Source organism: Narcine bancroftii, chromosome 1, assembly GCF_036971445.1.
Source record: "Narcine bancroftii isolate sNarBan1 chromosome 1, sNarBan1.hap1, whole genome shotgun sequence".
Lineage (NCBI taxonomy): Eukaryota > Metazoa > Chordata > Chondrichthyes > Torpediniformes > Narcinidae > Narcine > Narcine bancroftii.
In genome coordinates this window covers 276,463,249-276,491,187 of record NC_091469.1, presented here as the reverse complement: position 1 = coordinate 276,491,187, position 27,939 = coordinate 276,463,249, and the positions used below count along the sequence as shown (strand labels likewise).

The window sequence follows — 27,939 nt, the reverse complement described above, 5'->3', positions numbered from 1 at the left end:
GGTCAGCAAGTTACTTTCAACCCTGGTCAACATGCTTCTGTACCTTGCATAAATACACATCTAAAGGTGAAGACTGCATTAGTCGTTATCTCAGCTGCTGACCACATTGGTTTTCTCTGCTTTTATTACTAGGTTAAAAATTCAACATTCTAGCAACAAGGTTAAATTGTCAGCATTTATTCCCCATCCCCCCCACCATTATTGGTATTTTCCTTTCTTGATCAAAATAACAGGACACAGTCATATCTCCAATGATACTCACCTATAGTTGCTAGGAGGCCTGAATAATTTGGTCCTTAATTTTTATTTTCTCTTGAAGATGCCTGTTGACTCTTGCAAGTTGCTTTTTTATGAGGATATTTGAATATGATTCAAAATTAATTTTAATCAAAAAACAGTACTTTGTTACTGACCATATATGACCTTATATGGTCAGTAACAAAGTTATTCTTTAATGCATTTGATCACTATTGATCAATAGCATGTTTTAACATATTTTGTCTTTTTGGCCTCACTTTCTATCTACGCAGCTACATTGATGTTGGAATCTCTTAGATGTTACTCCAACGTATTTTTTTTAAGTTACTAATCAAACAGATGCAGTCGCTGATTTTCTTTCTTTCAGGAAGATATTGTCACAGCATGAAGCGTGGCTTCCGGTGTAGCCACACATTTTATTTGTCAAAGGGTCAATATTAAATCGTTCCAAGTGCAGCATGGGCAATTTTGGTTTCAACAAAAGACTATAAGGGTCAGTTCTAATGCTCAAGAGACCCAACTTTGAACATTTTAGATTGAAGTAGTAATTACAGACTCCAGAGAATAGAGGGATAGGCAGTTGAAGTGCAAACTTGTAAAAAATATCTAAATAAATGTTCATCAAATGCCACTTGAGAATATTCCTAAAGTTGCAGCCGCATCGTTTTGCAGTTTCTGAAGAAAGGAGGTGCTGCCATGGGCTTCTCAATCTCATCCTTTTCAGAATACGAATGCATCTCTCTCTCAGTGGTAACAAATATTAAAAACAAATAGGCTGTGACATGTTAGAAACAACTAAATATACACACCTGTAAGACCTGGTAGTGGAAGGACTGTTGGAGGAGTAGCACATTTCCGTATTATAGAGGGAACGATCAGTGGCTGGGGATGGAGGTGGGTTTAAGATCTATTGGTGGAAAAAACACAAATGATCGAAGTTATCTCTAAACAAGTAAAATGTTTATATTTTTCTGCAGGGCTATCACTAAAGCATTATGAGGGGCTTTTCTCATTGAATGAAGATAACCTGTTGGAAACTATTGCCTTAGTTTCATACTGGCCAGTGATTGCCTTCAAAAATAATCTCCCTTTTCTGTAAGTATTGCTTGGCTCACTGACTTTTTGTGTTTAACCACCTGTCAGCAGATTGTCACCGTTGGTAACCCTCCTCTCACCAAAATCTTCAGGGGAGCAGAACAAACACCCACTCTCTGCTATCCCATTTGCACCAGGCTCTTTTTGTAATCTCCTCCAGTCCCAATCTGAAATTAGCTCTTAGAATCAAGCATATACAGAGCCCTCCATAATGTTTGGGACAGACACTTTTTTCTTTTATTCGCCTGTGTGCTCCATAGTTTTAAATTTGTAATCAAACAATTCACATATAATTAAAGTGCATTTTCCAGAGTTTATTATTTGTATACATTTTGGTTTGATCATGTAGAAATTGCAGCACTTTTTATACATAGTCCCCTCATTTTAGGCCACTATAATGTTTGGCTCATTTAACTTCACAGGTGTTTGTGAGTACTCAGGGATGTTTAGTAACTTCATGGGTGCAGACATAAGAGAGCTAGGCTTGCTTCTAAGCTTTTGATCACCTTTGAAGTCTGTCGATGCCATTTTTCAACATGAGGAATGAAGTTGTGCCAATGAAAGTCAAGGAAGCCATTATGAGGCTGAAAAACAAGAACAAAACCGCAAGAGGCATCACCTAAACATTAGGATTACCAAAATCAACACTTTGGAAAATCGTTAAGAAGAAAGAGCGTACTGGCGAGCTCAGTAATTGCAAAGGGACTGGTATTCCAAGGAAGACTTCCACTGCTGGTGGCAGAAGAATTCTCATGATGATGAAGAAATATCCCAAATCGTTTGTCTGACAGATCAGAAACGCACTTCAGAAGGTAGGTATGGATATGTCAATGACTACTGTCCACAGAAGACCCAATGAACAGAACTACAAAGGCTACACTGCAAAATGCAAACCATGGTCACGGTAGTATGCTTTGGATCTTGGGTAGTTTCATTACGCCTCATCACTTTGCTCTTGCTATCACTCTGATACAGGTTAATCTTGTCCACAAGACCTTTTTCCAGGATTCTGCAGGTTCTTTTAAATACTTCTTGGCAAATTGTAATCTGGCTATTCTTTCTGTGGCTAACTAGTGGCTTGCATCTTGCAGTTCAGCCTCTGTATTACTGTTCAAGAAGTCCTCTGTGGACAGAAGTCATTGACACATCCACACCTGCCTCCTGAAGAGTGTTTCTGATCTGTCGGACAGGCATTTGGGGATTTTTCTTCAATATGATGACAATTCTACTATTATCAGCAGTGGACGTCATCTCCACCAGTCCCTTTGCAAATATTGAGCTCACCAGTACATTCTTTCTTCTTAATGATGTCCCAAACAGTTGATTTTGGTAATCTTAAGGTTTGGGTGATGTCTCTTACTGCATTATTCTTGTTTAGCAGCCTCCTAATAGCTTCTTTGACTTTCACTGGCACAATTCTTGTTCCTCATTATTAAATGTGGCCACACTCTGCTTTCTCCCACAAAGAAAGGTACCACCAGCATCCTCCTCAACTATTTCCTCCTAGTGCTGACCCCCCCTGAAAGCGCAACATGAATTCTATCCACCAGAAAAACAGTGAACACCTTGCAACAATTCTAAGAGTAATGCACCAACCATTGTATACATTTCTTTTATCACATTTAAATCCTTGATTTAATCATCCAGGAGGACTGAGGAACACTTTCCACAAATTCCACTAACCTCAGAATTTCATCTTCATCCCACACTTGGTTAATGAAAGCCGTGGTCATAATCAATGGGTCTACAACAGAGCTGATTTTATTTCACTGGTGCCTAACTATTTTTATTCTTTCTAACCACAGGGCCTCACATCAATTTATTCTTTAGAATTAATGGAACGATGCTCATTCCATCAGGTGTCAGGATTTGACAGCAATCTGCACCAACCAACTAGCTGGAGTGTTCACAGACATTTTCAACCTCTCATTGCTGCAGTCAGAGGTTCCCACTTGCTTCAAAAGGGCATCAATCATCCCAGTTCCCAAGAAGCGTAGTGAGTAGTGTGTGCTGTCTCAATGACTGTCACCGAGTAGTATTAACTTGTACTGTGATTAAATGCTTTTAAAATTATATGTACCTAAGCAAAGGACCGGACCCACTGCAATTCACTTATCGTCACAGTTGCTCCACAGCAGACGTAACATCACTGGCTCTCCTTTCCGTTCTCGATCATCTTGAAAACATACATATGGCTGCTCGTCATCGTCTATAGCTCGGCCTTCAATACCATTATTACCTCAGGGCTGATCAAGAAGCTACAAACTCTGGGACTCTGTAACCTACCTCTGCAATTGGATCTTAGACTTCCTCATCAAAAGACTACAGTCAGTACGAATTGGAAACATTGTCTCCTCCTCACTGATTATCAACACAAGTGCACCTCAAGGCTGCATGCTTAACCCACCGCTCTACTCATTATACACCCATGACTGTGAAGCCAGGCACAATTCCAATGCTATCTACAAATCTGCTGATGACACCACAGTTGTCGGAAGAATCACAAACAGCAATGAGGAACCATACAGGAAGGAGATAGATTAGCTCGTTGAGTGGTGTCACACCAACCTCATGCTCAACGTTAGCAAAACCAAGTAGATGATTGTGGACTTCAGGAGGAAGTCAGGGGAATACGCCCCAGTCCTCATCGAGGGCTCATTAGTGGAGAACTTCAAATACCTGGATGTCAACATCTCCGAGGATCTGTCCCTGGGGCCTCCATGTCAATGCAACCATGAAAAAGGCTCGCCGGTGGCTACATTTTATGAGGTGTTTGAGGCAGTTAGGTATATCACCGAAGACTCTTGTAAACTTCTACAGGTGTACTGTGGAGAGCATTCTGGCTGGTTGTATGGCTGTCTGGTATGGAGGTGCCAATGCTCAGGACAAGAAAAAACTCCAGACGGTTATTAACTTGGCCTGTAACATCACAGGCACCAGACTTCACTCCATCAGTGACATTTACAAGTGGCGATGTCTTAAAAAAGCAACCTCTATCCTCAAGGATCCCCACCTCCTATAGGCCATGCCCTCTTCACATCAGGAAAAGGGTACAGGAGCCTAAAGACAAGGACTCAGTGGCACAAGGACAGATTCTTCCCTGCTGCCATCAGATTCCTGAATAATCAATGAACTAAAGACACGGCCTTAATTTTCATGCACTATTTTTTAATTTATTGTTATAAGATGGTTTATATAAATGTTTACACTAAGACGCTGCTGCAAAAACGCATTTCGTGACTTGTTCATGACAATAAATTCTGATTCTAATTCAAATGAAAGCAGGCACACTAAAGTCACCCAAATCTCAGTAGTCAAGCTGCTGCCTGCTGGATGACACATGTTGGTCTATGCTCAGAGGCTGAACACCAAGCTATCTTTGACTTGTCTACTGAAGCACACAGGAGAATAGGCCTTATACTAAACATCTGTATATTACCTCCATGATCACTGCAAAAATATCCTAATTTATTGCAGTGACCAAATTTACTGCTCTGTCCAGGAGAACATCTTCAGTGCTGAAGGCCTAATTATTCTCAGTTGGCTCACTGAGCAGCCAATGTTGTCAGCATGACAGGTGATCTGTGATCTATTCTACGCACTGTTTCACAAAGATGTTCAAAGATGTGTTCAAAATGTCCTTCAAAAATTCACCATCATCTCCAGCCCATGAGTTCTTCAAGAATAGAGGGAGCATTGAAAACTTTGATTCAGGAGAACACATCACCTCTCAAACTACCCACCCACCCTAATGGCCACTTCCTGCTCCACACAATGGAAGTCTGGGGTTCATATTGGCATCATCAGTCACTGCAGAACCCACAAAACAGGAATGGAAGAAAGTAATCTTGGATCCAGAACGACTTCCAAGGAAGGTAAAGAGCCACATACTGGCATCCTTCACCATGTTAAAATCATATAAATATGCAGTTTTGCAGATTATACAGTTTAGGTTCATAGCTACATGATAGTTGAACACATCTGCAATTTTTTCAGAAAGTTATAATGATACAAATATTATGTGCAAATGGAATTTTCAGCAAGTAAAACAAAAATGTTTTAATACATGAACAGAGAATATAAAGAAAAACCATTGAAATATTGCATCCTTTCTAGAATTACACCGTATGAAATAGCCATGTAGATACACTATACATTCTCACATTGTGCTCCAAAATCACCTGCCTTGCAATAGTTTAGAGAGAGAGAAAGAAAAAGAGAGATGGTTGACAGATGAAAGAAAGAAAATGTAACAATAGTAGGACAGAATGATGCAGTTCAAAAATCTTTCCATTCTGTTGTGTCACTTGAACTCCAGAATGATGTTCATCAGTGATATTCAATGAACACTGACAAAGGCAGACCATACCACAACTTTTGGAAATAGATTTATATCAAGGGCTTTAAGTTTCATTAAACAGCAAAGTTCAGAAAATGAAAAGATTTTTCTAACCTCAGAATTTTAGTTCAGAAAGCCCCAAAGGAGAACCATGCCTTCAAAATTACTGACAAAATCCTTGTAATAATAAACAGCGAGTGCTCACCTGTGGGTAGAATGTTCCTTTTGTACTCGATGAACTGCTGGATGATGCTCCTGTCACGTGATTTCTATCATACAATGGGGCCCCACTGCTCCCACCCATCAGACTCATGGAGCTGATCATGGATTTGCCACATGACATACCTGCACAGAGCAATTCAAATACAACATGATTTATTACACCATTTGCATGATATTCAGCAGAACCTGTATTAATATGAATTGCATCTACTCTGGCATTAAGTGACAATTTTACTTACATTCAAATGAAAATAATACATTTTCAGTTTTTATTTTGCCATTTGTAAAATCTCCCTCTTTAAATATAAAAGATCATTACATTTGACTGCAATAACAATCTCTTTTTCCCTCCAGAAAATGCTGACACAGGTCACTGGGTTCTGGGACCTTTGGTGCCTTGAGCATGCAGCCATAATCCTTTGTGGTAATAGATCACACCAGAATGAGCAGTATAATGATGCTGATTTTCTGCAAGTATTCATTTAGCAGAATGGGTCACAGAGGAATTCACTGATTGTCCTATCATGGCACCCAACTTGAGTTAAATTTAAATTTAATTTAGAAGTTCAACATGGTAACTGCTGCCCATTAAGCTTAATTAACCTACATCCTCCTTATGTTTTGAAGGGTGGGAGGAAACCGGAGCCCCCAAAGGAAGCCCACTGTCACTGTAATAGTGTTGCACTAACTGCTATGCTTAACATGCCACCCAAGGAAACGATTCCATCCAAGGATGGCATGGATGGTGTAGCGGTTAGTGCAACGCTTTTTTTTCTTTGGCTTGGCTTCGCGGACGAAGATTTATGGAGGGGGTAAAAAGTCCACGTCAGCTGCAGGCTCGTTTGTGGCTGACCAGTCCGATGCGGGACAGGCAGACACGATTGCAGCGGTTGCAAGGGAAAATTGGTTGGTTGGGGTTGGGTGTTGGGTTTTTCCTCCTTTGCCTTTTGTCAGTGAGGTGGGCTCTGCGGTCTTCTTCAAAGGAGGCTGCTGCCCGCCAAACTGTGAGGCGCCAAGATGCACGGTTTGAGGCGTTATCAGCCCACTGGCGGTGGTCAATGTGGCAGGCACCAAGAGATTTCTTTAGGCAGTCCTTGTACCTTTTCTTTGGTGCACCTCTGTCACGGTGGCCAGTGGAGAGCTCGCCATATAATACGATCTTGGGAAGGCGATGGTCCTCCATTCTGGAGACGTGACCCATCCAGCGCAGCTGGATCTTCAGCAGCGTGGACTCGATGCTGTCGACCTCTGCCATCTCGAGTACCTCGACGTTAGGGGTGTGAGCGCTCCAATGGATGTTGAGGATGGAGCGGAGACAACGCTGGTGGAAGCGTTCTAGGAGCCGTAGGTGGTGCCGGTAGAGGACCCATGATTCGGAGCCGAACAGGAGTGTGGGTATGACAACGGCTCTGTATACGCTTATCTTTGTGAGGTTTTTCAGTTGGTTGTTTTTCCAGACTCTTTTGTGTAGTCTTCCAAAGGCGCTATTTGCCTTGGCGAGTCTGTTGTCTATCTCATTGTCGATCCTTGCATCTGATGAAATGGTGCAGCCGAGATAGGTAAACTGGTTGACCGTTTTGAGTTTTGTGTGCCCGATGGAGATGTGGGGGGGCTGGTAGTCATGGTGGGGAGCTGGCTGATGGAGGACCTCAGTTTTCTTCAGGCTGACTTCCAGGCCAAACATTTTGGCAGTTTCCGCAAAGCAGGACGTCAAGCGCTGAAGAGCTGGCTCTGAATGGGCAACTAAAGCGGCATCATCTGCAAAGAGTAGTTCACGGACAAGTTTCTCTTGTGTCTTGGTGTGAGCTTGCAGGCGCCTCAGATTGAAGAGACTGCCATCCGTGCGGTACCGGATGTAAACAGCGTCTTCATTGTTGGGGTCTTTCATGGCTTGGTTCAGCATCATGCTGAAGAAGATTGAAAAGAGGGTTGGTGCGAGGACACAGCCTTGCTTCACGCCATTGTTAATGGAGAAGGGTTCAGAGAGCTCATTGCTGTATCTGACCCGACCTTGTTGGTTTTCGTGCAGTTGGATAATCATGTTGAGGAACTTTGGGGGACATCCGATGCGCTCTAGTGTCAAAGACCCAGGTTCAAATCCGGCACTGCCTGTAAGGAATTTATATGTTCTTCCTGAGTCTGTGTGGGTTTCCTCCGGGTGCCCTGGTTTCCTCCCATCTTTCAATATGTTTGGAAGTTGTAGGTAAATTGGGGTGTTTGGGCGGAAAGGGGTCATGGGCCAGAAGAGCCTATTACTGTGCTCAAGGTCGAAATTAAAAAATTAAATAAAAATTTATTTAAAAATTAAAACCCTTCAAAAATGTACTGTGGTGTAGATTAATGGGATGTAAATTGGGCGGCACAGACTTGTAGGGCCGAATTGGCCAGTGACTTTTTTTAAAAATTAAATTTAAAATGAAAAACTAAACGAGTCCAAGAATTCAGAGGTTAAGTTTACAGAATGAATAAAAAGAATCAATGATCATACCTCAGCTGGTTGGTTGTTTTTCAAAGTATCTGTTGGAAATACAAATTAACAGGCCCTTCTATCAAGAATTGCTCATGCAATGCTCATAAGATGTCACCAAAATCCTTTTCAATTGGCAAGGCCAAAAGAAAATGAGATCAAATGGAGTCATATCACAGGGGACAGGCTCTTTGACCCAACTTGTCCAGGTGAACAAGCTGCTTATCTGAGTGAGCCTGTGATTGATCCTATCTCATTATTTTCCATCCATATCCCTGTCCAAATATCTTTTTAATTTGGTAATTGTCACTATCTCTATCGCTTTCACTAGCAGCTCATTCCATATGCCCATCTGCTTCTGAGTGTAAAGATTGCTCATTAGGCCCCTTTTACATCTTTCCCCTTCAGTTTAAACCTATGCCTTCTAGATTTAGCTCCTGCCTCCTGGAAAAAAAAACATGTGACTGTTCACCCCATCTGTACCTCTCATGAATTTGTACACCTTTCTAAGGTTCACCCTTCAGTTTCTTATGCTCCAGGAAAAAAAAGTCCTGCTTATTCAGACTCTCCTTATTATTCAAGACCTCCAGTCCTAGTAACATTCTGCCTCCCTTTCAGCTTGTGCCCTACCATTAACCATTTATGTCCTACCTTGATCAACATCAAGATCTCACTGTAATCTTAGATAACCTTTCTCATCATCCATTCTACCACCAATTTTAGTGTCATCTGCAAACTGACTGACAACACCACCTCTGTTCTCATCTAGATTGCTAATATAAATGACTAATCCCTGTGGCACACCACTGGTCACAAGCCTCCAGTCTGTGAACAACAATCTTCCACCTCCACCCTCTGCCTGGATCTAATCTGGACCAGCCTCTCATGCTGTACCTTGTCAAAAGTCCACATAGGCATCACCTACTACTCTGTGCTCATCAAGCTTCTTGGTCACTTCACAAACCTAATCAAATTTGTGAAGTAACATTAAAAATAAATGATAACCATTAATATCTGATGGCATAGTGTATACTTTGGCAATTTAAAATACCATTCCTTCGAAATTTATTTTTCAATATTTAGGTTTATATACAATTATAAAATATTGTTCAAAAATGCACATTGTTAAGCACAATGAAAAGTAAACACAAAAATTGTCACTAACATCCAGAGAAACCCAGAGGACTCCTTACCAGTAAATGTGCCATGTTGAGAACTGCTGGGAGCAATAAAATTAAGGGGAACATGTGGAGCTCCACTGATATATTCATGTGGAAAGGGTCCATTGGGTCCTTTGTATCGACGACAGACAACACGTTGGCAAACAAAGTACATCGCACCCATTACAAAGAGTGATAGGATTATACCAATCACAGGTCCAATTGCACTGCTCTGAGACTGGAACTCATTCATTGAGGCTTTAGTTAATTCTGCTGGAGAGAAAGCAGATTATTGTCTATTACCAAATAGGATATTTTAGAATTTATAAAAAATCTACTAAAACTTATAACAATCCAAATATATTATACATTCTATTCAAAAGTCATCAAATATTACAATTAATCTGGAAAAATAATCAACAGCATTATCAACAGACCAATCAAATCAGAGTGAGAATGCTACACCCAGGTCTGGGATAAGAGTTTAAACCAAGGAGATTTTCGCGGGTCTCTGCATTAGCAACGGACCAATCAAGTCGTAGAGTGAGGAAACAGAATAGGAACAGAAGCAGGCACATAGTGGAGCAGGCATTGTGGGAAAGGCCGATGTGTGAGTGGCTCAGGGTAGGAGTGGGAATTTGAGGCTTTGGTTCACAAGGCTTCAATGATCAGAGCCTGAAGAGAAGGTGCAGGAGTTGAAGTAAGATAAGGACAGATTTTCCCAACTTTTTTTCTATTTCATCAATAGTGGGAATGGCAGCCAGGGCAGGGACATGCTCCTCTTGCACAATGTGGATTATCAGGGAAGTCAACCTATCCCGATGACTTCTGCAGCTCCTTACAAACCGAGTTAGGGAATTGGAGATGGAGTTGGATGGTTACAGGGACACTATCACAACTGGGAGGCAGGAGGAAAGCAGCTGGGTGACAGTCAGGAGAAGGAAAGGGAACAGGCAGTCAATGCTGGGCACCCCTGTGGTTGTTCCCCTCAATAACTGTTGGGAGGGGAGAAAAACGATCAACCAAGGACAAACCGCAGAGGTCAGGTCTCTGGCACGGAGTCTGGTCTTGTGCCCAAAAAAGGGAAAGGAGGAGAAGAGACAAGCCTCAATGACAGGGGATTCCATAGTTAGGGGGACAGGTAAGAGGTTCTGAGGAAGAGATCGAGAATCCTGGATGATATGTTGCCTCCCTGGTGCCAGGGTCCGAGATACCTCAGATCAAATTCATGCCATTTTCAGGAGCAAGGGTGAGCAGCCAGATGTCGTGGCCCATGTAGGGACCAATGACATGGGTAGGAAGAATGAGGAGGTCCTGCAAAGAGAGTTCAAGGAGTTAGGTGCTCAGCTGAAGAAGAGAATCTTGAGGATTGTGAGCTCAGGATTGCCTCCCATGCCATATGCTAGTGTGGTTAGAAATAAGAGGATACTGCAGCTTAATACATGGGAAAAGACATGGTGCAGGAGGGAGGGCTTCAGGTTTCTAGATCACTGGGCTCTCTTCCAAGGAAGGTGGGATCTGTTCTGACCAGGATGGTTTGCATCTGAACTGAGGTGGACTAATATCCTTGCAGGAAGATTTCATATTGCTGCTCTGCTCTGGTTTAAAACTAGATTTGCAGGTAACCAGAGTGCCAGAGGAGATAATGGAGGGTAGGAGGAAAAACATGATGTGAAGACTGCATGTAAAATCAGGAATAAAAGGATTGAACATGGTGGAAGTGTTCTCAGGTGCAGCTATTTCAATACAAGGAGTATTGTAGAAAAGGCAGACAAGCTTAGAACATTGATTGACATGGGGAATGATGACATTGTGGCCATTAGTGAAACTTGGTTGCAGGAGGGGTAGGACTGGCAGCTCAATGTTCCAGAGTTCCATTGTTTCAGGCCTGATAGAACAGGAAGGATGAAAGGGGAAGGAGTGGCATTGCTCATCAGGGAAAATATCACAGCTCTGCACAGACAGGAGAGACAAGAGGGCCCATCTACTGAGGCTATATACGTGGATTAGAAATGGGAAAGGTATGACCACACTCATGGGGTTGTATTATAGACTGCACAATAGTCAATGAGAATTGGAGGAGCAATTCTGTAGAGAGATAGCAGACAGCTGCAGGAAACAAAGTTGCCAAAGTATGAGATTTTAACTTTCCACATATTGACCGGGACTCTCATACTGTAATAATAAACAGTAAAGATTAAATGCAAAGCTAACAGGCATCGACAACATTTTGTCAGTCATGTGCAGATGAACATAAGTCGCATAGGTTGCAAGTCGGGGGGGGGGGGGGGGTGGGGAGAATACCTGTATATCAATAATCTGGATGATAATGTGGTAAATTGGATCAGCAAGTTTGCTGATTTCACTAAGATTGGAGGTGTCGTGGATAGCGAGGAAAGCTTTCAAAGCTTGCAGAGGAATCTGGACCAGCTGGGAAAAATAGGCTGTAAAATGGCAGAGGGAATTTAATGCAGACAAGTATGAGGTGTTGTATTTTGGAAGGACAAACCAAGGTAGGACATACTTGATAAATGGTAGGGCACTGAGGAGTGTGGAAGAACAGAGGGATCTGGGAATACAGATACATAATTCCCTGAAAATGGCTTCACAGGAAGATAGGGTTGTAAAAAGAGCTTTTGCCATATTTGCTTTGATAAATCAAAGTACTAAGTATAGGAGTTGGGATGTTATGGTAAAGTTATATAAGACATTGATAAGGCCAAATTTGGAGTATTCTGTCCAGTTTGGTCACCTAACTACAGGCTTCCAGAACTGAGTAACAGGGAAAGGTTAAACAGGTTAGGACTTAATTCCCTGGAATGTAGAAGAATGAAGATTTGATTACAAAATTATGAGGGGTATAGATAGAGTAAGTGTGCAAGTAGTTTTTTTTCACTGAGGTTAAATGAGTTATAAACCAGAGGACATGGCTTAAGGGCAAAAGGGGAAAATTTGTGGGCAAACTTCTTCACACAGTTATGGGTGTGTTGAATGTGCTGCCAGCTGAAGTGGTGAAATATGGGATCATTAGAAAAATTTGGATAGGAGGGGTATGGAGGACTATGGACTGGGTACAGGCCATTGGGACAAGGCAGAATTATAGTTCAGGACAGACGAGAATGGCCTGTTTTCAATGTTGTATGTTCATGGTTCTAACAGATAAAACAGCCAACAGAAAAGTACTAAAGCTACAACAAATCTGAAGTATAAACTGCTGGAAATACTCAGTTCTAAGTAACTAATGCAAAATGTTAACTTTTTTTTATTTGCCACAGACACCACCTAATCTGTAGAGTATTTACCAAATATTCTATTTTGTGAGCACATGGATGAAAGTGTCCATGGGGAGCAATCTGACCCTGATACCAAAACAACCAGAATGTCAGCACGTAATAGGGATGACTCTTCAGTGCAGTACTGAGTGAATGTTGCAAGGAATGTGATGTTAAATCAAGATCTAGTAGATAGTGATTTATTCATTCAAATTAAGTTGCATTAGCAGAACATTGCACAGCATGTGAGCTACTTTTTAGGTTAGAAGGCTGAATTTGCACCTTAGTTTACAAGGCCAAATATGGTGGGCACTACTGATCAGTGGTCCATGACCAATGATGGGTATTGGGCAGTGGGGTGGGGCTGTGATCTGGGTGATGAAGTGCAGTGTTCAACCAGGCCAGTAGTGGTCAGGTTATTTGAGGTGATCAGGGTCCGGGTCAGTGACCTGATCAAGACAGCTATTTGGTGTTTTGGATGCTGGGAAGAAGTTGTTGGGGAACAGATCAAAACAGTAAACTCTTGTTTCACAGGTTTTTATGGTACCAAATTTTCAAGCAATGGACATTTTGAAAATCAGTTCATAGAGTAAATGTTATTTCAAGTGTTAATGCAAACTAATTGTGAAACAAGTGTCTTATTTACATTTGCACACAAAGGATTTCGATGTAGGCCGGTTGGGAACAAAATCTTCTGAAAATTTCATTTATTTTTGTTAGAAATTATATTAATACTATTAAACCTTTAAAAATAAAATGACTGTGTAAAGGTAATGAGATGACAAATAGTTTGGCAACTTATTAAAACATTTTGGCATTGAAACAATTGTGTGTAATCAATGTTGTTTCTTTTGAGCAATTCCAATGTTCCTCATTCAGGTGGCTAAGTGCAAACTGTAAATAAAGCATTTTGACCCGAGTCTTGCTCCTCTCATTGAGAGCCCCCTTTAAATTGAGAGATAGAACTGCAATGAAAACTTGTTTGGATTGATCATACCCAAAAACTGCTGCAGATCAGACTAACATGAATGTATCATTGTTTGACTTTTAATGAGAGTTGCACAGCATAGGAAGCCATTACGTGCAGTTCCAAAGTGGCTAAAATCTGTATTAGCATTGTTCCCCTTGGAATTTCTTATTCATCTCCAATTGGTCTTGACAGCTCCCTCTTAAACTATCCCAATTTTACTCAAGTTGGTACTCCTCCAGTCTTGGGTACCAAGTTCCTGAGTTTAGACCAAGTGACACAGGAAGGAATAAAAAATTAGAATGGAATGCGACTTGGAGAGAAACCTACAAGTTGTGTGATAAAAGAAAGTCTCCAGACACTGTGATTGTTGTGTAATACATGGAAGTGCTGGAGAAACTCAGCAAGATGTTTTGCTGCCTTTCATTATTAGCAGTTGTATTTTGGGAGATGCTGTTAGAGTGGCCTAAAAGAACTGCAGTGTAATATGGTTACATTAATAACAGTGCCCTCTATAATGTTTGGGACAAAGACACTGTTTTTGTTTATATGCACCTGTGCTCCATAGTTTTAAATTTGTAATAAAAAAATTCACATGTGATTAAAGTGCACATTCCAGATTTTATTCAAAGTTATTAGTATACATTTTGATTTGATCATGTAGGAATTACAGCACTTTTTGTATAAAGTTCCCCTGTTTCTGGATGCCATAATGCTGGGAACATTCTGGTTGACAGGCGTATGTGATTACTCAGGTATGCTTAATTTTTTTATTGGTGCAGGTATAAGAGAGCTAGGCTTTTCATCATCTTTGGAGTCTGCAGTTACCATCTTTCAACGTGAGAATCAGAGTTGTGCCATGTGACGAGCTTGACCTGGTGAAAAGAGTTTTCATAATGGCTTCACAGACCGAAGATAATTACACAACACTCCTGGAAGGAAGGATAACTACATTGGAGAAGCGATACCTTTAATGTACAGAGAATCAACCTCATTACATGACATGAATGACAAATTGGAAAAAGAGTTGGCAAATAAGGAGGTCTTCTTAAGCCAGCTAGAAGACAAAAACAGACAGTTAAAGGAACATTTGAAACTTGCTGAACAGAAACTGCAGTAAACAATGATGTGAAATTGCTGAACTTGCCCAGCAAATTGCAGCTCTGACAAAGCATTACCAGAAGTATTGCTGAACTTGCCCAGCAAATTGCAGCTCTGACAAAGGCTGAAGAGGGGCCTGGCAGTAGAGAAGAACATTTGAGGCATTTAGAGACTCAGCTTAAAGGAGCCGCCACACTGTCAGAAGAGGAACTGGCAACTATGTTGCCCACTGCAATAGCAGTGGCCAAGATTGTGAAGTGTGGAATGAAGCTCACAGAGTTGTACAATTGAGATGTTGAAGCCCGAGATCAATTGCTATTGGTAAAACAGGAAAATAAGAGAGTGAATAAATTCTTGGGTGAAAATGTGAAAGAGGCACTGTTGCCATAGCAATTAGCACACTGCCTTTACTGCGCCAGTGATTGGGACTGGACCGGGGTTTGAATCCTGCACTGTCTGTAAGAAGTTTGTACGTTCTCCCCGTGTCTGTGTGGGTTTTCTCCGGGGGCTCCAGTTTTCTCCCACTGTTCAAAACTTAATGAGATTAATGAGGCATAGACTTAAGGGCTGAAATGGCCTGTAAGTGTGCTGTATGTCTAAACAAAAAAGTGGAGAAGAAAGCTCCGCTTCTGAAGAGCCAGCTTGAAGAATATGAAAGTGTGCAAAACTCTCTCAGAGGAAGTGGAAGATGCCATGAAGGAAATGCGCCGTTATAAAAATGTACTGATGAGGCAAATAAGCATGCTTCATTACTCAACAGGGAGAATCAGAGATACAAAATGGAAGTGTCAGATCTTTCACAGCAGAATAGAGTGCTTTTTGATGGAACTAGAAGATGTACAAGGAAATCATATTTTACGTGAAGATGAAGTTAGTTCTGCTGACATAAGCAGTTGCTCTGAAGTGATTCCTCAGCATCTGGTGACCTATTGAAATGTTGAGGAACTGCAACAGCAAAATCAACAGCTACTGGTGACTGTGAGCTTGATGATAAATGGAAACCTCTTCATGTATTTCTGAATATCAGCTGAATCTTGCGCATGTCCTTGCTGACTTTAAAGACTTTGTGAAGTTAGAAGTCATCAGATGCAACTTATGGAAAGAGAGTAACTACAGAATGTAGATCTTTCCGTTATGTAGGCCTAGTATTTTGTTTGTGTTTTAATTTTTTTTAAAAGGGGAAAGATGTGTTATTATGTGTATCTCTTTGGCTTGGCTTCGCGGACGAAGATTTATGGAGGGGGTAAAAGTCCACGTCAGCTGCAGGCTCGTTTGTGGCTGACAAGTCCGATGCGGGACAGGCAGACACGGTTGCAGTGGCTGCAGGGGAAAATTGGTTGGTTGGGGTTGGGTGTTGGGTTTTTCCTCCTTTGCCTTTTGTCAGTGAGGTGGGCTCTGCAGTCTTCTTCAAAGGAGGTTGCTGCCTGCCAAACTGTGAGGCACCAAGATGCACGGTTTGAGGCGATATCAGCCCACTGGCGGTGGTCAATGTGGCAGGCACCAAGAGATTTCTTTAGGCAGTCCTTGTACCTTTTCTTTGGTGCACCTCTGTCACGGTGGCCAGTGGAGAGCTCGCCATATAACACGATCTTGGGAAGGCGATGGTCCTCCATTCTGGAGACGTGACCCATCCAGCGCAGCTGGATCTTCAGCAGCGTGGACTCGATGCTGTCGACCTCTGCCATCTCGAGTACTTCGACGTTAGGGATGAAAGCGCTCCAATGGATGTTGAGGATGGAGTGGAGACAACGCTGGTGGAAGCGTTCTAGGAGCCGTAGGTGATGCCGGTAGAGGACCCATGATTCGGAGCCGAACAGGAGTGTGGGTATGACAACGGCTCTGTGTACGCTTATCTTTGTGAGGTTTTTCAGTTGGTTGTTTTTCCAGACTCTTTTGTGTAGTCTTCCAAAGGCGCTATTTGCCTTGGCGAGTCTGTTGTCTATCTCATTGTCGATCCTTGCATCTGATGAAATGGTGCAGCCGAGATAGGTAAACTGGTTGACCGTTTTGAGTTTTGTGTGCCCGATGGAGATGTGGGGGGGCTGGTAGTCATGGTGGGGAGCTGGCTGATGGAGGACCTCAGTTTTCTTCAGGCTGACTTCCAGGCCAAACATTTTGGCAGTTTCCGCAAAGCAGGACGTCAAGCGCTGAAGAGCTGGCTCTGAATGGGCAACTAAAGCGGCATCGTCTGCAAAGAGTAGTTCACGGACAAGTTTCTCTTGTGTCTTGGTGTGAGCTTGCAGGCGCCTCAGATTGAAGAGACTGCCATCCGTGCGGTACCGGATGTAAACAGCGTCTTTATTGTTGGGGTCTTTCATGGCTTGGTTCAGCATCATGCTGAAGAAGATTGAAAAGAGGGTTGGTGCGAGAACACAGCCTTGCTTCACGCCATTGTTAATGGAGAAGGGTTCAGAGAGCTCATTGCTGTATCTGACCCGACCTTGTTGGTTTTCGTGCAGTTGGATAATCATGTTGAGGAACTTTGGGGGACATCCGATGCGCTCTATTATTTGCCAAAGCCCTTTCCTGCTCACGGTGTCGAAGGCTTTGGTGAGGTCAACAAAGGTGATGTAGAGTCCTTTGTTTTGTTCTCTGCATTTTTCTTGGAGCTGTCTGAGGGCAAAGACCATGTCAGTAGTTCCTCTGTTTGCACGAAAGCCGCACTGTGTTATTATGTGTATAAATAAGAACTATATTTCCCAGCATGCAAAGTGCGGGGTTGGGAAGAAGCAGGAAGTGGGATATATCGGTGGTTGTCGCTCAAAGTTGGTTGAAGCTCAAGGAAAATGAAGTTGGTCCAAATTGTTCCTGTTGAAAGAAAGCATAATAGCAACAAAGGAGTTTCCCAAAGATATAAGGGAAAATGAGCATGCCTTCCATACATTGAAGAGAAAACAAGGGAACAAGCCCCTGAAACAAGCAGGAGCTGAAGATGGCTGCAGTAGAGGCCTGGCAGAGCATCACCAGAGATGATACTCAGCACCTGGTGATGTCTATGAATCACAGACTTCAAACAGTCATTGCATGCAAGGGATATGCAACATAGTGCAAAAAATGGCCACTTCAATATACTTGCCATTGCTATGTCCCAATTACGGTGCCCTGAGATGAGGGGACTATGCATAGAAGTGCTGTAATTTCTATATGGTCAAACCAAAATGTACACAAATACCCTTGAATAAAATCTGGAATGTGTACTTTAATCACATGTGAATTATTTGATACAAATTTAAAACTGTGGTGCACAGGGGTAAATAAAGGAAAAAACTGTTTTTCCCCAAACATTATGGAGAGCACTGTGTATATTCAGGTAAATGAAGTTTGTTCAGTATAAACACACTATTGTATTTTTGTCCTTTAAACTGTTTATTCTTAATGCAGGTGTATTAATTAGGTTAGACTCAAGCAAATAAAAAATACACTTATCTGGCATCTCCCAATCCACATTGTTGCTGGATACCAGGGGTTTTTCAGTGGTTACTTAGAAACATTAATTTGACAGACACACAAATGATCCCAAATGAAATTGGCATGGGAACATGCCAAGTCAAGTCACAAAGACAATTTAAAGTATCAGTCACACTCAATAGCTGTACCTCGTGTGGAAAGACAGGAATTTTCTATTCATCAGCTTAATGACTGGAAAAATATCAAGCTGTTTCAATGTTAAATCATGTTTCAAAATGTTCTTCACACATTTGTTTCAAGAACCAGAATATATATGTATTTTTAATACAGTTTGAATTTGAAAAGTGCTGCGGTAAACAGGTACATACCACAAAGGAATTCATCTGATCCATCATGGCAATCGGGTAATGAATTGCAACGCTGCTTCTTCAAAATGCATTGGCCATTGTTGCAGCGGAACTGATTTGGATGACAAATAACTGGAATTAAGAAAAATATTTATTTATGAATATTTTGAAGATAAAACTATTTTTTTAATTTGAAAATATTTTGTGGTATGACCAACCAGCTTGATATTCATTGTAATTCAAAGAACACATGCAAAAATTCAGCTGATTATACAAAAGAGAAGTGGATGTACATTGATCATGAAAGGTTATTAATGTAAATTTTTGCTTGGAAAATAAAAACATTGAATTTCCACTGCATCTGAAATCTGCCATTTTTGCAAGTCTTCAGATTCTCCTTTGCCTTGTCAGTGGCAATGCGACAACACTGCATGGTTTGATGATAGGTGTCCATAAAGTTCCCCTTTCTTTCCCCAGCCATTAATTCAGACACCTGTTTTTTCACTAAGGGATCAGGCACAAAATTATTGGTAATGTTTCTTTACCTCCTATGGACACTGCGAAACTGCCTGAGTACCTCCAGCATTTTGTCCATAAAGTTTGCATAGCTTATTGAGCAAAGACTCATTTTCTACTAAACCCTTTTAACTCTCCAATAAATTTTTTAACGTATAGTCCATACCACTCTTTTGCTAAGATTGCCATTTTCACCCTCTAATCCTACAGGTGCAATGAATAATTCATTTTTATCGTCAGATCTTAGAGACTCATGAGATAGCATATTCTGGGACCCAAAACAATCTTCTGGAGGAATTCAGTGGGTCTGGGTCCAGGTGTTAAACTGTCCTTTCAGGTGAAGAAATGATTCACATACACCTCCTCCGACCCTTTCTACTACATTCTCGATGTGGCCTCCCTTATATGAGTGGGATCAAGCGCAGACTTGATGATCATTTCACAGACCGCCTGCACTGTCTGCAGTGGGCACCCCAGCAGCCTGATGCTTGCCATTTCAATTCCCCTTTCAATTCCCACAACAACCTATTCATCCTCAGCCTTCTCCATTGCAAAATAGAGGAACACAGCTTCATTTTCTGACTGGAATGTCTATAGTTTTATTTTCTTCTGGTTCTTCACCCCTCTCCCAATTTTTATTGTTCCTTTTCCCATCACCAACAGCCACCCATTTTTATCGACCTTCCCATCCTGGATCCACCTTTATTGTCTAAAATATTTCATCACTGGCTTCCCGCCCCCCCCTTCTGGTTCCATCAGTTGCCATTGTCCTTCACCTCTCCTTTGATGGTTCATGTTATCACCATTCTCACTTTTTTACTTATCAGATTCTAGCGCTGGTAGCCTTTGTGCCCACTTATACCCTTATTCAGTTTTCTGCATCTGCTCATCTTGCTTTACCCAGCCCCCTCCTTGTTTTTATCTTATTTTTCTCTCTATCTCGCACCTACCAATCATCTGGCTCTCTCCCTCTCAACTCAACCTGTCACCTTCCCCCATCTGTCTACCATCCTTCACTTTTCCCTGGTTCTCCAACTGGCTACTGTATCGCCCCTCCCACCTTCTCCTTATACTGTTATCTCTCCTCCGTCTTGATGATGTTTTGAGTCAAATATTGACAATTTCCTTTCCCCACCAAATAATGCTGCTCGACCCATTAAGTTCCTCTTGATTTGTTTTTTTTTGTGGATTTGGTTACAGATATTTGATAAGCATTTCTATTTTCCCCATCTTTCTGCTTTGATGTTAACATTGCCTCTATTGACTGCTATAATTATTTTCCACAGGAACAGAACCAAATTATTTAATATTCTCTAGCAACGCCAATGATTGGACAGAAAAATGCTAAATGGTGGCTTCAAAATATTAGCTCTTTATTCATGAACTATTTAATTTGAACTTTCATTTCTACAACTGTTTACTGATCAGTTTAAATCATGTCTTTTAAACTAAATGAATATGAGAAAAAAAATTACCATCACAGTTTTCTTCATCAGATTTATCTTGACAATCTACTTCACCATTGCATCGTAGACGTCCATCAATACACTGGCCCTTTTCACACTGAAAGTGGTTGGCAGAGCAGATTGGGCAGTTTACCTCATCACTATCATCATCACATTCTGTAAAGCCATCACAGCGCCACGCCATTGGGATACAATCAATCTCCCCTGTTGCGCATGTAAATTGCTCTGGTGAACAGGTTGGAGGTTCTGAAAGAAGATTTGTTCCATTCAGCTCAAAATAAACTTTTCATCGTTGACACTGGATTTTTTTTACCCTCTTTTTCTCAAGTTTCCTCTCATTGCTCATTGAACCAGGAAATTGTCAAAAGGCCAAGGGATTTGGATCGAGGATTCTCTGTATTGGCATCAATTACAAATTAGTGAGGTATATGGGTGTGTGTTGAGCTCATCCCAGCAGAGTGCAAATAATTTTCTGCAGGGTGTGGACACAATCTCTTCGGCATAGACTTGCAAGGGATTTTACAAATTAAAAAAATTGTTCCATTCAGCATCTACTCAAATCAATGTCATTGAAGATGACACAATTTAAAGATTTGGAGTTAAAGATTGGTCATGCAGTTGATGTGCAGACAGGGACTACTTGCCAATATAGGGGGTCATCACATTGTAAGGGTATTTAGAGAGCCTCAGATAAAATTTGATAAAACTCAGCCTATATTATGGAGATGAATACAGCTGATCCAGATCATGTTCTTGCACACTCCTTTTTAGAAAGCAGTGTAAAAATGTTAACCAGGATGGGAAAAGTGTATTTTCTATCTTTACACCCCTGAAGGATAGTTTTATTTTACATTTTCCCAGGGAGTATTAAGATGGTTACAAACATCAAACCAAAATAAAATTCAAATTTCAATGAAAATTTGCCCAGGAAATAAAAGTTTAAATCCTAATAGCAGCATTTTAAATGTATGGATTTTCAGAAGAAACAATCACTAATAATTCTCCAAGAAAAGCTCTGTTTATCAAAGTAATGTGAAACAATCAGGATTGAACAGATTCAACCAAAAATTGAGTAGCACTTGAAAAGGGTCATTAAAGTATCAATGGACAGGTGGAGGTCGACATGAATATTGAGCAAAATATCCCAGCAAAATTATTCTCCTTCAGAAGGCCAAAGCATGCTGCATTATCTACTGTGGCAAAACTGTTGGAGTCAATTAGTCAGTCTGAGAATTGTATGAGACAGTGTTTATCTCAGAGAACAGGAAGTAAAGGCAGGGGAGGGAGCAATAAACAAAACATTTGCTAGTTGATTATTGGTGGATCAGAGCTGTGCAGACAACCAGGGAGGAAAATAATGAGAGCATAAAGGAGGATGAGGAGATGAATAAGCAAGAAGACAGAATGGAAAGGGGATGTTGCAGAGAGGGGAATGGGGGTAAAGAAGAATCATTGTTAGAGGGATGTAGAGATGATTAGGAGGTATTGAGAGAAGATCATTGGGTTGTTGGAAGAGGATTGAGGTGGATGTGGCTTAAGGACCTAAAAGCAATGGGCCAAGATCAGGGAAAAGGGGTCAAGGATAGTCAAAGAAGGAATCAGGCAAGGGATATGTGAAGGAATGAGGGGCCAGGGGATAGGCTTTGAAAGAAGAAGAATCAAGATGGGTATCAAATTGGTGAAATGGAAAAACAGTCAAAGCAGTACTTCCTAAGCAGAAGACAGATTCCTCATTTCACTAGCAGCATATCATGTTCCTTTGGACTCCCTGACTTAATACTGCAGTGGACCCCAATTAAGACTTGCTTCACTCTGCAAGATCAGCACTGCGTATGGTGCCCAGACACGTATGAATTTTGTACTAGTAGCATCAAAATAATGACCTGACTGCACATGCTTGGAGTCCTGTGTGTGGAGATGACTGTGTCTCAAAATGAAGAACATTTTAAGATCCTTTTCTGAATTTCCTCTGCTTCAGGGTAATGAAACGTAGGATACAGAATTGGGTGTTCTACAGAAGTCTGTGCTCAAGATGGCAGTCCCCATGGTTGACAGCAGACCTTGAGTGCAGGGCACCAGAGCAGATGAATACTACCACATTGAAAAGGAGAAACCTGGTAGAGGACCCTTCAATGGACTAGCAATAGGCTCGGGGCTGAAGGACCCAACCCAGGCTGCGGGAATCTTGTTTGTGAAAGCCAGGTACTGGAACCAGGATTTGTGAGGGTGCTGATGGTGAGCAGGGCTCCCGAAGGGTTTGGGTGTTAACAGCTTCTTGTTCGTATTGAAGGTTTGGAATGGACAGGAGATCATGTGGCTGCAGAGGTTACATATATGCAGGAAGCAAATCCACAGAAACTCTAGTCTCACTGAAGGGACTCTCTTTTGCTTCTGTTTTTCTTATTGATGGGGGAACCGAGCTAGTAGTGCCTCTTTTTGTGACTTTACAAAAGTTAACACATTTTGTGTAATTATGTTCATGATTATAAAACGATTCGAGATCAAAGAAAGGAACCAATACTATATATGATAGAAATGGTGCAGTACCTCCACATGTCAATAGGTTCTGTAACAGTACCAAGTGTACAGGGCATGAGCATCGTGGAGTGCCATCGCCTTTTGCAATGCAGATATGTGAGCAGCCACCATTATCACGGGAGCAAGGATGCGAACCTGTGAAGAATTACGTGAGAATTTAAATCCAGCAATTCATGCTTTAAATCTTTTTCTTGCATCAGTCAATCTCAAATTAAGTTTACAAGCAGCCATTCCAGATGCATAGTGAGAGCCAGGCATTAAGTAACAATTTTAGGATCTATGGAGGCACACAGGAGACTGCAGATGTGGATTTGTAGCAAAACACCATCTGCAGGAGGAACTCAGAAGGTGCAGCAGCATCTGTGGGAGAAAAAGAATGGTCGATGTTTCTTTATCGAGACTCTTAATAAATAGAGAAAATTGGAGCATGCGAAGGCAATTCTGTCCTTTGAGCATCCTCCACCATTTATTATGATCATCGTTGATCATTCAATTTCAGTACCCTGTTCCTGCTTTTTCTCCAGACCCTTGATCCCTTTAGCCATTTTGAACATATCTAATGAAAGAATTTGAGCAAAAATGTTGTCCACTCTTTTACTCCCATTCATGTTGTTCAAGCCACTTGAGTTCCTCCAGCATATTGTGTTTAGCTTAGTATTTAAACGATATGATTTGTTTAAAAAAAAAATCACTCAGTAGATTTCATATCAAATTACTAAGTACCAAATGCAGTTATACCACATTTAGTGTATTGACTCTTACACTATAAAATTTGCTGAATTATAACATGCATTTCTTGCACTATATTTAGTATAACTTATGCAGCAATTTCTTGACAGATTCTTTTTTATGTTTAAAGTTTTTTTTAACTTGATGGGGTAAATATTAAATACCATAAACAACCATTTATATATGTTTTTGTGAATTAGGCTGTGCATGCAACAGTTGATTCATCTTCAATATATTTTATCATTAGAGCATTGTTTGTGAAATAGAATATTTTCTGTACATTGTATTAAAATATCAAGATTATGAAACAGAGCAAACGTACTGAATTCTTCTACATCCAACTCTTCTACTGCATGAATATCAGTAAGATGAACGATTCTCCCCTGAATTCTAGTACGTTGTTCTCCATTGGTCTTCTCAATGCGCTCAATCATCTGTTGCTGACGATCAATCCAATAAATATGGTTTCCAAGTATAGCAAGTCCCATTGGCTGGAGAATACTAGAATCCTGCAATGTCAGCCTATTAGCACCTGTAATTGAACAGGACATCTTATCTTTAAAATATAATGCTCTTGCAAAACATCATATAAAAATATGTTCCATTAATAAATTGTACATGATAGCACTCAAAGAAACTGTTTGCGCAGTTTTGCACCTGATATCTTCCCCCCACAGAATGGTTTCTTTTAGGTTTGTGGACAAAATTTCAGGAGACATATTGTGGGCAAAACCTCAGTATCCTACTGGATGTCTACTTGAAGCTGGAAAAATACACTCAGCTGAATTATATTGAAAAGAGCCAGAACCAATTTCTCAATAGTCATTTATTGACCAGGTAATAATTATTAGCATGATCCATGGTGTGAAAAATGGTTTCTATGTGCAAAGTGCACTTAAATGTTTTATGAAAATAGTTCAAATTTCTAGGTTCTAATGACAATACTGTGCACTCTCTCTAATATTGCAACAGAGGTATTATTCCTCACTACAAAGTTTGAAGCTACGTTTAAAAGTATTCCGTTTTTAGGTCATTCGATTATCCATTTTTGGATGGTGCTTTGCAGTTTGATCTGGTTCATTATTAATTTGGTTACATGATCAATTTAATATTCCCTCTTGTTTTCTTAGGTTCAAGTAAATTTGGTATTTTGAAGTTTGTGTCTTGAATCATAAGATAATAGAAAAGAAAATAATGCAGTAAAAATATACTTTATTTTGCTAGATTCAAGTTTTATCAAACTGCATGAGACGAAAAAGTGGCAGAAAGTTAACGTGAATATAAATAATATAAAGCTGGAAATTAATTTTGGTTTCACATTCAATATCCAAAGAGTCATTTTATAAATAGAGAGATAAAGCAGATCAGAAACTTACCAGATAAATCACTGCTTTCAATGCGTTTTAGATCTGCATCAACCCAAAAAAGTTTTCCCAATTTATTATCAATTGCCAAGTCAACTGGCCGAATCAGTCCAGTTGAAAATAGTACTTCTCTTTCAGTTCCATCAAGTGCTGCTCGCTCAATTTTTGGTGACCTTTCCTGCATGTTTGTGATGTACATGTACCTATATATTTTTAAAAATTGAACATTAAAACAAGGATGTAACCAACAAGATAAATGCATAAACATAAATGAGTGAGACAGACAGAAATACATCGAGAATACCAATATGTTTGCTTAAAAAAAAATCTTTACGCAAAGTTGAAGGTCAAATGGTTGTAACAATTCTTAAATGTTTCACTGACAATGGTTAAAGAATGAATTTTTGTTCATTAGAAGTAATTTTAAAAAAATGAAGGTCTCTGTGAAAGTGGATATCGGTGGGGGGGCCGAAGTTATATGGTGCTCGTGAACCAGAGGATTCAGAAATAGAAATGCAGTTCAAGGCCAAAGATGTTCAGTATGAGATCAAGGATAGGAAAGCACTTTAGTCAGTGGTGAGTGTATAGAGTTCAAGTTTCTTAATGTTCAATAAGAGAAACATTTGCCTCATTCAACATTGAATGTTGTACAGGCAGTGTTGTATCCCTGAAGTGGTGGGCAGAACCTGAGAATTGGGAGAAAAGTAGATGAATTAATTAAGGGGATATTGAGAAAACACTTCAAAAACATAAAATGCAATTTCCAATGTTTACAGGGTTCTATGAATCTCTACAGACCAGACAAAATCAAAAAGCAATAAAACTATATTTTTTTGCAGAATAGTAATTTCTTAGCTCATTAACCATTAACTTGAAATAATAAGCAAATTACAATACATGACTATGACCTGCTCCACTGATCCATAAATTTGCCTTCAGCAATAAATACACAACAAAAAATTTGTTACCCCCGTTCTGCATTGACAACTATAGCTCTTGGCCGGTCATGTTCGCCTCGAAGGACTATTCCAATGGACTTCCCATCCAGCCTGTTAACATTTACAGTGTTGGATGCTTCACAAGTCCAGAAGATGGTTCGACTGAAGATATCAAGGCTCAAGTCATGGGGTTGAATATCTGGATTTTGGCTTTGGTTTGGTCCAGAAACAACTACAAATGCCTAAATATATTAACAAGCAAAAAAAAAGGTTACTGATTCACCTATTACTATATACAATTCTACAACAATATCATGACTACTTCACAGAATCAATAATAACACCAGCAGACAGACTTAACCTTTAAGACGTTTGTTAAACTTTGTGCCCCACTTCACCCTGCTGGACAAAATAAAAAAAACATGGGGTGAATGTGGTGAACCTTAATTATCAACCACTGGGTTCTGATATTGAGAAGTCTAAGCTGGTAGATCATGAGATTGAATACTGTTAAAGAATTATATAATTATATACTGTTGGGTCCCATTTATTTAACTTTTGGGGTGTGATATATAGCCTGTGTAACCAATTATATTGTATCATATGTAACCTCGTGTTTATTGTATTTCTCATAGTTCCGGAGCATAGCTTTTCCCATTTTTCATTTTTTATCTTTATGACACACCCATGGCATCATGAAGAAAGCCTCTACTTCCTCAGGAGTTTGCGGAGGAGCTAGTGGAGTTGTTCAAGTGAACCTGTGTGGACTTGAAGGGCCGACATGGCCTGTTTCCATGCTGTAAACGGTTATATGGTTATGGTTATATGTATAATTTCTTTTGGTTTTGGAAGTAGAACATTTTTCATCTCATTTAAAATGCACACATAACAGATCAAAATATCTTTATATGTAAATATATATTGCTGTCATCTTTTCCATAAATGTATTCTTACATTGTGTAGATAAACAGAAATAATTTTCTGTACTTTCTTCAGCAGAAGAATCCAGAAAATTATCAAATACAAGGATGATCAAAGTGGATATCTCACAGCTCAATAACAAAGAATTGTATACGAGTACCCGAAGATTATAAACATCAGATTTTGAACTCTGAGGTAAGTTATTAAAATTGGTGCAACATTAGTTGTAAAAAATAATGAATTACAGGGAAGTCAACACAATCCAATCTCTCAATAACATCACTCATTCTACAAAATTTCAGATAATTAATGGTTGCTTCCATCAAACTTTCATTCCAAACTAAATCAAAAGTTAATAAGAATTAGCTAGGAAACAAAATACTGATGCATTCTAATTTGAATTCTGCACAGTCAGCTTTCTCATTTTCAGAATCAAGGTATACAGAAAGTGCCTGGGATGTGTTATTCATTGATTGATCTCCTGATAATGAAACTTTTGTTGTCATGTTAATCTTTGCCAAGATGTCACAAACAAAAAGACTGAAGGAAAAGCTGGGCAGGTCCTTATAGAATTTCAATTCAGAGTTCATCAGTTAATGAGCAGAATGTGAACAAAGCATATTTAAAGTGAAATAGATAAATTTCCTGGAAGGGAGGAAGGTTATTGACAGCTTAGGAGATGTCAAAATTATCAAATACAAGGATGATCAAAGTGGATATCTCACAGCTCAATAACAAAGAATTGTATACGAGTACCCGAAGATTATAAACATCAGATTTTGAACTCTGAGGTAAGTTATTAAAATTGGTGCAACATTAGTTGTAAAAAAT

General features: G+C 40.2%; 1 protein-coding gene and 1 long non-coding RNA gene across 5 annotated transcripts in view; one reads left to right on the top strand and one right to left on the bottom strand.

Moving 5' to 3' along the window:
• The window catches only part of lrp5 (low density lipoprotein receptor-related protein 5), a 184,423-nt gene that overhangs the window by 1,599 nt on the left and 154,885 nt on the right, over positions 1–27,939 (bottom strand). For 3 of the 4 annotated variants that reach the window (XM_069899872.1, XM_069899888.1, XM_069899897.1), the window contains 9 exons: positions 26,218–26,429; positions 25,262–25,452; positions 24,208–24,417; positions 23,166–23,291; positions 20,628–20,864; positions 18,658–18,768; positions 9,575–9,814; positions 5,898–6,037; positions 1,068–1,165 (listed from right to left, as the gene is read on the bottom strand). In XM_069899872.1, the coding sequence (XP_069755973.1) occupies positions 1,068–1,165; positions 5,898–6,037; positions 9,575–9,814; positions 18,658–18,768; positions 20,628–20,864; positions 23,166–23,291; positions 24,208–24,417; positions 25,262–25,452; positions 26,218–26,429 (1,565 nt within the window). The remainder of the gene's footprint in view (positions 1–1,067; positions 1,166–5,897; positions 6,038–9,574; positions 9,815–18,657; positions 18,769–20,627; positions 20,865–23,165; positions 23,292–24,207; positions 24,418–25,261; positions 25,453–26,217; positions 26,430–27,939) is intronic. The other variant, XM_069899880.1, reaches the window with a different exon arrangement.
• LOC138744186 (uncharacterized) lies at positions 1,138–27,317 on the top strand. The gene is made up of 3 exons (XR_011345348.1): positions 1,138–1,353; positions 3,159–3,349; positions 27,184–27,317. It is a non-coding gene; the product is annotated as an uncharacterized lncRNA (long non-coding RNA).